Source organism: Bombina bombina, chromosome 4 (genome assembly GCF_027579735.1).
Source record: "Bombina bombina isolate aBomBom1 chromosome 4, aBomBom1.pri, whole genome shotgun sequence".
Classification (NCBI taxonomy): domain Eukaryota; kingdom Metazoa; phylum Chordata; class Amphibia; order Anura; family Bombinatoridae; genus Bombina; species Bombina bombina.
In genome coordinates, this window is record NC_069502.1 from 953,983,077 (window position 1) to 953,994,484 (window position 11,408).

The window sequence follows — 11,408 nt, forward strand, 5'->3', positions numbered from 1 at the left end:
CAACTGTGCATGCTCAAACAGTGGAATGGGGATTATGCAGACTTGTCTCCCCAGATTCAAGTAGACCAGTTAACAAGAGACTCACTCCGTTGGTGGTTGACTCAAGATCATCTGTCTCAGGGAATGAGTTTCCGCAGACCAGAGTGGGTCATTGTCACGACCGACTCCAGTCTTTTAGGCTGGGGCGCGGTCTGGGACTCCCTGAAAGCTCAGGGTCTATGGTCTCGGGAAGAGTCTCTTCTCCCGATAAACATTCTGGAACTGAGAGCGATATTCAATGCGCTCCGGGCTTGGCCTCAACTAGCGAAGGCCAGATTCATAAGATTTCAGTCGGACAACATGACGACTGTAGCGTACATCAATCATCAGGGGGGAAACAAAGAGTTCCTTGGCGATGAGAGAGGTATCCAAGATCATCAAATGGGCGGAGGATCACTCCTGCCATCTATCTGCAATTCACATCCCAGGAGTAGACAACTGGGAGGCGGATTATTTGAGTCGTCAGACTTTCCATCTGGGGGAGTGGGAACTCCACCCGGTGGTCTTTGCCCAGTTAACTCAACTATGGGGCATTCCAGACATGGATCTGATGGCGTCTCGTCAGAACTTCAAGGTTCCTCGCTACGGGTCCAGATCCAGGGATCCCAAGGCGACACTAGTGGATGCATTGGTGGCGCCTTGGTCGTTCAACCTAGCTTATGTGTTTCCACCGTTCCCTCTCCTTCCCAGGCTTGTAGCCAGGATCAAACAGGAGAAGGCCTCTGTGATTCTGATAGCTCCTGCGTGGCCACGCAGGACTTGGTATGCAGACCTGGTGAATATGTCATCGGCTCCACCATGGAAGCTACCTTTGAGACAGGATCTTCTAGTACAAGGTCCATTCGAACATCCAAATCTAGTCTCTCTGCAACTGACTGCTTGGAAATTGAACGCTTTATTTTATCTAAGCGTGGGTTTTCAGATTCAGTTATAGATACTCTGGTCCAAGCCAGAAAACCTGTGACTAGGAAAATTTACCATAAGATATGGAAAAAATATATCTGTTGGTGCGAATCCAAGGGATTCTCTTGGAGTAAAATTAAAATTCCTAGGATACTCTCCTTTCTCCAAGAGGGTTTGGATAAAGGGTTGTCAGCAAGTTCTCTAAAAGGACAGATATCTGCTCTGTCTGTTTTGTTGCACAAACGTCTGGCAGCAGTGCCAGATGTACAGGCATTTGTACAGGCCTTAGTCAGAATCAAGCCTGTCTACAGACCCATGACTCCTCCATGGAGTCTAAACTTAGTTCTTTCAGTTCTTCAAGGGGTTCCGTTTGAACCTTTACATTCCATAGATATTAAGTTACTATCTTGGAAAGTTCTGTTTTTGGTTGCTATTTCTTCTGCTAGAAGAGTTTCTGAATTGTCTGCTTTGCAGTGTACTTCACCCTATCTGGTATTCCATACAGATAAGGTTGTTTTGCGTACCAAACCTGGTTTTCTTTCAAAAGTGGTTTCCAACAGGAATATTAACCAGGAAATAGTTGTTCCTTCTCTGTGTCCGAATCCAGTTTCGAAGAAGGAACGTTTGTTACACAATTTAGATGTGGTCCGTGCTTTAAAATTCTATTTTGAAGCAACAAAGGATTTCAGACAGACTTCATCTTTGTTTGTCGTTTATTCTGGTAAGAGGAGAGGGCAGAAAGCTACTGCTACCTCTCTTTCTTTTTGGCTGAAAAGCATCATCCGATTGGCTTATGAGACTGCCGGATGGCAGCCTCCTGAACGAATTACAGCTCACTCTACTAAAGCTGTGGCTTCCACATGGGCCTTCAAGAACGAGGCTTCTGTTGATCAGATCTGTAAGGCAGCGACTTGGTCTTCTCTGCATACTTTTGCCAAATTTTACAAATTCGATACTTATGCTTCTTCGGAGGCTATTTTTGGGAGAAAGGTTTTGCAAGCCGTGGTGCCTTCCGTTTAGGTAACCTGACTTGTTCCCTCCCTTCATCCGTGTCCTAAAGCTTTGGTATTGGTTCCCACAAGTAAGGATGAAGCCGTGGACCGGACACACCAATGTAGGAGAAAACAGAATTTATGCTTACCTGATAAATTTCTTTCTCCTACGGTGTGTCCGGTCCACGGCCCGCCCTGGCTTTTTAGTCAGGTTTCAAATTTTTTATTTCTGTACACTACAGTCACCACGGCACCCTATAGTTTCTCCTTTTTCTCCTAACCGTCGGTCGAATGACTGGGGGGCGGAGCCAGAGGGGGGACTATATGGACAGCTTTTGCTGTGTGCTCCTTTTGCCATTTCCTGTAGGGGAAGAGAATATTCCCACAAGTAAGGATGAAGCCGTGGACCGGACACACCGTAGGAGAAAGAAATTTATCAGATAAGCATAAATTCTGTTTTTTCTAAATTTTACAAGTTTGATGTGTTTGCTTCGGCTGAAGCAGCTTTCGGGAGAAAAGTTTTCAGGCTGTGGTGCCCTCAGTATAGGGTCTGCCTCTTTTTTCTGTTCCCTCCCGTTATTCATTCAGTGTCCTCTGGAGCTTGGGTATAGTTTTCCAAACAGTAAGGAATGAAGTTGTTGACTCTCCCTGCCTTATGGAAGGAAAACATAATTTATGCTTACCAGATAAATTTCACGACCCCGCCCGTAATTTGTTTTGAAAGGCTGCTCAATTTTTTTATTTCTTCTGGCACCTTTTTAATACCCTGATGTTTCTCCTACTTTTCCTTGTTCCCTCGGCAGAATGACTGGGGGATAGGGGAAGTGGGGGGGGGGTATTTAAGCCTTTGGCTGTGGTGTCTTTGCCTCCTCCTGGTGAGCAGGTGTTGTATTTCCCAACAGTAAGGAATGAAGTTGTGGACTCTCCCTGCCAGGAAGGAAAGGAATTTATCCGGTAAGCATAAATTATGTTTTAGTACTCCAGATCCTAATTAACAGGATTATTTTACAGATGTTGGTAAAAGATATTCTTATTTGCTTTATTGCTCCTCAGTTTTCTGGCTCGCTCGTAAAGGGACATAAAACACTAAATACATTTAATAAACAAACATATTTAAGTTATTCCCTATCTCCCTCTAGTCATGGGTGTCGCAATGTTAAAATCTAGCTTTCACTGCATTCCAGCGCTGACGTGTTTGCACAGGTGCATCATTTCTCCTTGCAGTGAAACCTAGGTTCTGAAATCTGAGCATGTATTTAGTATTTAATGTCCAAAGTAAGACTCATATTAAATGTGGCAACCCTGTTATGTGGTTAACCTTAAATATTCTGGATTTCTTTTTTGGAACTTGAGATTTCCACTGTAGGATTTTTTTAATTTAAAAAAATATACACTCCTGTTCAGGCCATTGGTATACTTTCAGCATTTGTCTTAACTGGGTTGGCAATGTCTGTTTGTAGACCACTGTAGTTTATATAAAACCTAATAGTCTACCTGAACAGCTGCATGATTTGTAGTAGCTGGTGTGTTGGAAGCTGTTGTGTTTTTTTTTTTGGTTTTTTTTTTAAAAAGCAGAATGGAATTTGCAATGAGGTCATGGGTTTGTAGTCTTGGGTCTGTTGGTAGCCAGATGATTATTATGTCAATAGAAAAGCAGTCATTATGGTTTTGTATCATTGTAGTGGAACTCAAAACTTACATTCATTTTCTCACCTATTAATGGGCAGAGAAAGAAGACTAAATGTATTATTATTTGCTCTTTAAATTCCAATGTATCCCTTTAGATTGCTCTCTAAGTTAATGGGCCATTATAGTCAAAAAATGACATGGTCTAATTTGTTACAGCGTGTAATTTATTTATTTTTATTTAGGTTTATTCACAAAGAACAAATAGTACAAACAATACTGTGACTAAATATATATCAATAGGCAGCTATATGAAAGTATATCAACAGAAACATGTCATATATAAACCTCAAGATTTTATCATTTGTAACAACCAGTCCCTTTTTCTTCCTAATTGGAAAGAGTCCACAGCTGCATTGATTACTTTTGGGAATTAAGAACCTGGTCACCAGGAGGAGGCAAAGACACCCCAGCCAAAGGCTGAAATACTCCTCCCACTTCCCTCATCCCCCAGTCATTTTTTGCCTTTCGTCCCAGGAGGTTGGCAGAGAAGTGTCAGAATTTGTTTACTCTCTTATGGAGGGTAGTACTCATCGCAATGGGACAGGAGTTTTAAGTAGCCCTATAAGCTTCTCAGTGAGGGCCTGGGTGAAAGTTAGAGTCCAGAGATGCAGGGAGAGTCTCTCTTTTGCGAAACCATCCTAACTTATATTAACAGCTCCTACAGCAATCGGAGTTGACGAGTTTCGCAGACTGCTTTCTTTTCTCAAGTCCATGTCAGGAGCGATGCTACAACCTGTCACACTTGAAGGGCCGTGTTCCTGTTCCACGGCGTAGATTCTGGTAAGATCGTTTCATTTTTTTATTACATAATGTTAACACAGAAGACAGGGTCACAGTGTGGCGCATTTTATCTTTATAGAATCAAGGGTTAATATCTCCTTAGGGGGATTATTGAACAAGGGGGAATAATAATCCCCTTATATGTTTGTTTGATTTTATGCTGCTTTATGTGTGAGATGTTATCGGCTCATAGGCAGTTATGGAATATACAGGTTTCACTTTGAGAGCCATGCAGCTTACAAGCTTGGTGCGCTTTCTCTCATAGCAGGGACGATCCTGCATTGTGCACTATGTGATTCATTCCCTCTTTCATGGCCGGGTGTCTATCAGAGAGGAGTCATACATCTCTGTACTGTCTGGGTCATAGGCGGTGGTGAGTGCCCCAGCCATTAGGGTATAGAGGTGCTGTTTTTTTTTAATAAATTAAGAGGTTTTATCTCTCTAGTTCTCCGGTTATTGCACTAGTGATGGAGAATTCGGTTACTTTACTCCCTCTATTCCTAAAGAGCAATTCGTGTTTATATGGTGAGGAGGCCCTAGTTCCCCCTCTCAATTATGTTCCATATGCCTTGATAATGTGATATTATCAAACATGTTTGATACCACGGAGCCGTCCACCTCTGAGGAGTTGTCGTTCAGTGAGGTGCGTACCCTACATTGTTATCTCTATACACATGCAGTTTTCCCGTACCATTGCTGATTCTCCATCTGGAGGGGGCCTTTTTTCTCCAGATGTTACTGCGCAGTTCAGGCGGCGGTGTCTGCAGCCTTAATGCTTTACCTCGCCCTGCTAAGCGCAAGCGAAAGGTTACATATTGCACTCAGAGTATATCAAATATTTTTTTGGATTAACTGATAGGGTTATCCGAAGCTGAAGTTCTTTCTGAGACTTCAGAGTATGAACTTTCTGGGTCGGAGTCTGCTGCCTCTAAACCTCCAGCTGCGGAGGAACCAGACTTTTAGTTTTAGGAATTTGTGCTTTCTTCTAAAGGAAGGTTTTAGCGAATTCAGGGGTTCCAGAGGTCATATTGCCTGATGAACCGTTAATTCCTAAATTGAATAGAGATTGAGGACAGGGTGGTGCCTTCCCTGCTCCTGTTGTCCCGGGTATTCCACGTTGGACTGTACAGTTCCCTGCGGGTGCGACTGTCCCTGAGTTTTGTGCCTTTCGTTACAGAATTGCGCGCCTTTGCGTGTTACTCAGACATGTTTTTCAGTTATTGAATGACCCTATCCTTATCGGATACAGGATTACTCAGTCTGCTCTTCGAATGGCGCACCTCATTAGTCATGGGGGGGATGATGTAATCTCCTGATTGTCCATGTATTGAGATCTTCCCAGTTTTTGGAAGATCAGGGCTCCGTTTGACTGGTCCTGTGGTTATGCCTGTTTCTTCTTGGGCGTTAACCTACGGGTTGCCTTGTATTTTATTTTCATCCGATAGGATATCCTGTCTGTTTTCCTTCTTCCCCTCTGAGGGAGGATTTATGCGGCTTGACGGTTAGGACCCGGATTGCAGACTGGTCCTGGTTGGGTTCAGTTCTGTCTGGTAGCTGTTTGGACACGTGGAGCCGTTCTGCTTGGCTGGGCCGGTAGAGGCGCTGAGTGCTCATGTTATCCTCTGTGTTCAACTAAGCATTTTAGAGGACCAGTGGGTCCGTGAGGCAGGAAGGATTGTCTCAGTCCTTATAGCCTTCAATTTGGATGACTGGGTCAGTGGAGTTCCGCTGCGTCTCTCTCTCTTGTGTCTGGGGTTGTCAGACCCTAGAGCTCCTTCTCATGTAGTGGAGGGTTGGAGGGCTTTGTGCTCTCTAGCCACTGAGTTGGGCGGTTTGGCCTTTTTTCTTTTGAGGCCCTGGGAATTGTCCTTCTGGACTTAGTTCTCAGCAGCTAGTAGTTTGTTGGGTAGTTCAGCTGCCTTGCAGCAGATGGGTTGCAGAATGTGACCAGCTGCAGCTATTGCGCATTGACTGTGTACTGTCTAGCTGTTTTTATGAGACCTTTTGGTCTTCCTCCGTTGTCTCCATGTGGGTTTGGTCTCCTTTTAGGGATCTGGGTTCCCCTCCGGGATTTGGTAGTTCCCTGTTAGGGACACTGGGCGTGGTCTCCTTGGGCTCTGCTCAGAGATGGGGATGCTGTGCGTTCTTTTCTCTCTATGATCCTCTGATAGTATGGAGGTAATGCAGAGACCAGCCTTTGCTCAAGTGTTTTTGGCCTCAGGGTATCCCCTTGCTAGTGTTGTACGACTTTTAATGACTAGCTCCTTTGGAGCATTGGACTTTGGAAAGGGGTGGTCTCTTCATTGGGTCGGGACTTAGTTATCTCATTATCCGAGTTGATCTGGATATTGCATTGATATCTCCCTGTGGTCTGGGGTTTTTATATCAGGGGTGTTAAGTTCTCGGATATTGTTTGTTTAAACAATTGGGGACTCGGATCTGTTTTCTCCCTGGTGCTTCTGGTTGCTGAGGCTTTGCTCAGTGTTTTCCTTTGTGGAGTTGATGCCGGACTTTTTGGCTCTAGGGCTGGTTCGGGGTTCCCCAGTTCCTGGGAACTTGGGCTTTGTCCTTTTACTCGGACTAATTGACCTGGTCACGTGGCCAGGTTGGCCCAGTGCTGATGCTCATTGGGCTTGACTTTCGCCTTTATGGTTGGTTTCCCTTGGTCAGCTTGCTGTAGTAACCTTATGGATTCACTGCTCTGCAGGTTAATGGGTTTGCAGTGTCTCTGCTGCAGTTATTGCACATTGGATGTGTGGTTGAGGTTATGTGCTTCCCATTTTGGAGCCTTGTGTGTAGGTCTAGCGGCTTTGATTGCCTAGAGTTTGCCCTCTAAAAGTTCTCCCTTTGCAATCTGTTATCTTGCTGGCCGCTATTTAATTCTCAGCAAGTATTCTTCTGTGTCATCCTGTTGATGGCTGCTTGTTCTTGACTAAGGGTTTTTTGTCTGGGTTTGTTACAAGTTCTTTTTTTTGTCTAAATACTGTAGTATTCTTAGTTTTGACGATGTGAGGAGTCTGTCTTCAGTTGTCTTTTGGTGCTTTTGCACAATGTTGTGAGAGGTTTCTCTGGTTCGAGGCCCGGTCCTATTCCTCTGGTTTCTGCTTGGTCTGGGCGTAGCCTCCCCTTGTCTGTCAGGACCCATTTGGGCCTTTGTGAGCTGAGCTCGCTATTGGGGGTTTTCTTTTTATGGATCTTCCTTGCTTTATCCCTTGGGGAGTTTAGGCTGGTGTTCCCCTCATTAGTGAGGGACCGACTGTTGGGCGACGGTGTCTCCTAGAGGACTGTTGGCTCAGTTGAGTCCAATTTTGCGGTCTCTAGCAAGACTTCTGGACTACCTGCGGGTCAGTGTCTGTGGGGCCTTTCCTTTTCAAAGTTTTCTCTGCTTCGGACGAAGCAGGGTTTTTGTTGGGTAGTGGTTTCTGGCTTGGTGCCCTCAGAATGGGCCGCCTTTTATACCCTCCCATTTTGGCATTGTGTCCTCTTTAGCTTGGGTATTGTTTTCCCAAAAGTAATGAATGCAGCTGTGGACTCTTTCCAATTAGGAAGAAAAACATAAATTATGCTTACCGGATAATTCCCTTTTCTTCCGTTGGAAAGAGTCCACAGCTCCCCACACTTTTTTCTTCGTGGGGCGTCTTTATTCTTCTGGCACCTTTTTTCACCCTGATATTTCTTCTACTGTTCCTTGTTCCTCGGCAGAATGACTGGGGGATGAGGGAAGTGGGAGGAGTATTTAAGACTTTGGCTGGGGTGTCTTTGCCTCCTCCTGGTGGCCAGGTTCCTAATTCCCAAAAGTAATGAATGCAGCTGTGGACTCTTTCCAACGGAAGAAAAAGAAATTATCAGGTAAGCATAATTTGTTTTTATAAAGGGCCACTCTTGGGATAAACCTTTTCAGATAGGGACTGGCAAGACATAGTATAAATCACGTAAAACAGGAGAGTTTACTACAACATATCAGGGAAGTAATAACGGGTACATTGTATTGACCCACAAACTTAAATGTACAAGCTAATACAGAGTTTCCTGCAAGTTTGTCATAGTTGTACCAAAGTGAATACAACAAAACAAAGGTTAAAGAATAACTTCTCAATATTTTATTTACCGCTAATGTATTACATATATTGGCACTAAGTCATGTCTTCTCTAAAAGCAAAATAAAATTATTTTATGCATTATTGTAGACAATATCCCCACTGGAAGAATATGGCCTTTTTTGGACCATTACATATACAACCTTCAAGAGAACATGTCATTTTAAGACTAGTGACCCTGCAAATGTAAGAGCTGCGGACCCAATAAGCAGCGCTATTTACACATCTGGGTTGTACAACTAGCGCTGCTCATTGGATTAGCGGCAGTTTCTTCTCAAGATCGGCAGTGCTGTGCTAGTAAACATTCCTTTTTATATTGTAGTGCAACTAAAACCACAATAAGACCTTATTAGAACAGCATGGATTCTTTTAACTGTTTAAGTTAATGAATTTCCATTGGCTAAATAATAGAAGTATTTAATTGGCTTGCCAACAGTATTCCTTTTTTGTACTTCTAATGAAACTTTGCCTAACACCTTGTTGCTCTTTTATTTTTATTATGCTGCACAGAGGAGTCCCAGGAAGGTGAGGTTTCTAGACATTAAAAAATACACCTCCTATAGTTTTAATACATTTTGTAAATGTTTGGTCCTAATTAACCACTTCATGTTCTAGGTGTTTTCCAAACTTTGTGAAGTTTGTAAACGTCGGCTGCCACGCCGGGCTGTCGCTTCAACGCAGAGACACAGAAAGTCATCCAACAATAACAGGAAGAGAAACTAGGCAATATTTAACACTTTTTGTTCCTTTAAAATCATAATTTCTATGGCAAGGAAAAAGCAGGGGTCTAAATGTGAGGTTCAGTTTCAGTGGGGTATATACATCTACCCTGGTGAAGCTAAGTTCTCTCCATCTGTATCATCCACAAGCAAGTTTACACTCATATAATGCATGGTTACAATAGCAGCTCACATTTTCTTGTCATGTTTTTTAGGGTTTTTTGTTTTTAATTTAGAATTATAATTTCAACTTTTTTTTTCCCTCATGCATTTATCTCTTTTATGACTGTCGTTTTTGCTTTTTTGTTTTCTTTCTTTTGCATATTTCCATACGACAGCTGTTGAAGCCAATGAGTGATAACTTAATGGAAGATAACATAAGACAAACTGTGACAAACTCCATCAAAGCAGGTCTTACAGAGCAAGTGACTCAAGCTGCCCGGCTAAAGACAGACTGACAATCCGTGTATCCTGCTGCATCTTTCCCCAACCTATGCTTCTTTGTACAACGAGAACTCTGTAAAAAATAAACACAAATAAACCAAAGTTTACAATTACGACTCTAGATGTTGTTTAACCCCGGTTTATGACAATGCTGCCATTTTATGTCCATCAAAATAAGCTGCACAAAGTTTGCTGTTAAGACTTTCATTAAAGGTAATTTGCTCTCTTGTGCCAGAAGGGAACTGTGTATCAAATAACCTTCCAAATATGTAAGTTAAATTATTATATACTTCTTGTGCCATGTTCAAATTTTCTTCCTACCCCTCCTTTATTAGTTCAGGGAAGAAATTTTTTTTTTCCCCCACATGGATATATTAAATCTTTTTAACGGAATGTATGTAAGTAGTCCATTTTTAATTTCGTATTTATATAATTGTTCCAAAAATGGCATCTATCAATATGGACTACTATATAATGGTTGATTCACTGCCTTTTTTTTCTCTTTCATGTACCCGTTACTCCTACAGTCTGACTGTACAAATGGCTTGTAGTTAGGAACTCTTTCTTAAAAACATTGCCTTTTTTAATCCACAAACCTGCCATAATATTAGGTGCATATCAGGAGAGGGCTGAGGTTTACTTTTCTCTGTTTAGCCTTTATGTATATACAATATGCCGTTAATTTTATTGGGGTTAGGGGTGGGAGGAGTGTGGGGTGGCAGTCCATCCAGAAGCATTGCCTACAGCTATAGAAGTTTGATCATCTGTACAGCATTATTTTCTATACAAGATCAGATAGGGCATGTATATGACATATAAATAATATAAATACCAATTTTGTATGATGTTTTGTAGTCCATGCCAAATTCTGGTTCTGTGGTAGGCAAAGTGATGTCCCTGCACGGGGAACATTTGTGGCTCATGTAAATGTGAGAATGCATAAACCATTCAGATGTTTTGATATATTTGTGATATTTACCTGCCTTGAACACTGCTGTCTCGCCTATTTGGGTTGAGAAGAAAAAAGAATGAGCATTTTTTTTTTTTTGTTGTGAAACAATGTCCTGTGTAAAAAAAGAAAAATGTTTCAAATTCTTTCCTGTAATTTATTTTCCGTATAATTAAAATTTGTTGTATATATGGCACATGTGGTGATGTCATTTTTGTTAATTATTTAATATTTTCTAATAATTGTGACAAACACTGTAACAGATGTGGCCCTACCATTAGGACAAATAGTCAGGCGCCTAAGGCCTCACTCATGATGGGGCCTCACACAGGGGCCTAGGAAAATATGCCCTTTTTCTTAGATCAAACAGGTGTTGGTGGCATAGTAGCCCAGCCCATTGGCTTCTTCCAAGCACAGTCATATAGTCTAATATTCATAGGCATGAGCAGGGGGTGGAACAGAAGTGTATAGGCACATTATAATGGTAGGGATCCTGCTGCTCACTTTAGCTAAGCTGCTGGCAGTTCTGTGTAAGGCTGTGAGCCCTTCCCCTGCTTAGGCATCGTTATTGACAGCCACACTGTGAGCAGTTGCAGACTTGGTATGTATATATTAACCCTCTAGATACCATAAAACACTATGGGGTCAATTTACTAATGTGCGAGCGGACATGATAAGATGTAGCATACGCTGTTGGCATTTATCATTGCACCAGCAGTTCTTGTGACCTGCTGGTTCAATACCGCCCCCTGCAGATTTGCGGCCAATCGGGCGGTTGATTTCTGTCTGCCGACTC

General features: G+C 42.6%; 1 protein-coding gene across 3 annotated transcripts in view; it reads left to right on the forward strand.

The window, feature by feature from the left end:
- Positions 1 to 10,808, forward strand: part of ATL2 (atlastin GTPase 2) — a 361,722-nt gene extending 350,914 nt beyond the window's left edge. For 2 of the 3 annotated variants that reach the window (XM_053711956.1, XM_053711957.1), the window contains one exon: positions 9,558 to 10,808. In XM_053711956.1, the coding sequence (XP_053567931.1) occupies positions 9,558 to 9,677 (120 nt within the window). In that variant the 3' untranslated portion in view covers positions 9,678 to 10,808. Of the gene's footprint in view, positions 1 to 9,010; positions 9,026 to 9,115; positions 9,440 to 9,557 lie in introns of those variants that run through there. The other variant, XM_053711958.1, reaches the window with a different exon arrangement.
- Positions 10,809 to 11,408: the final 600 nt, after the last annotated feature.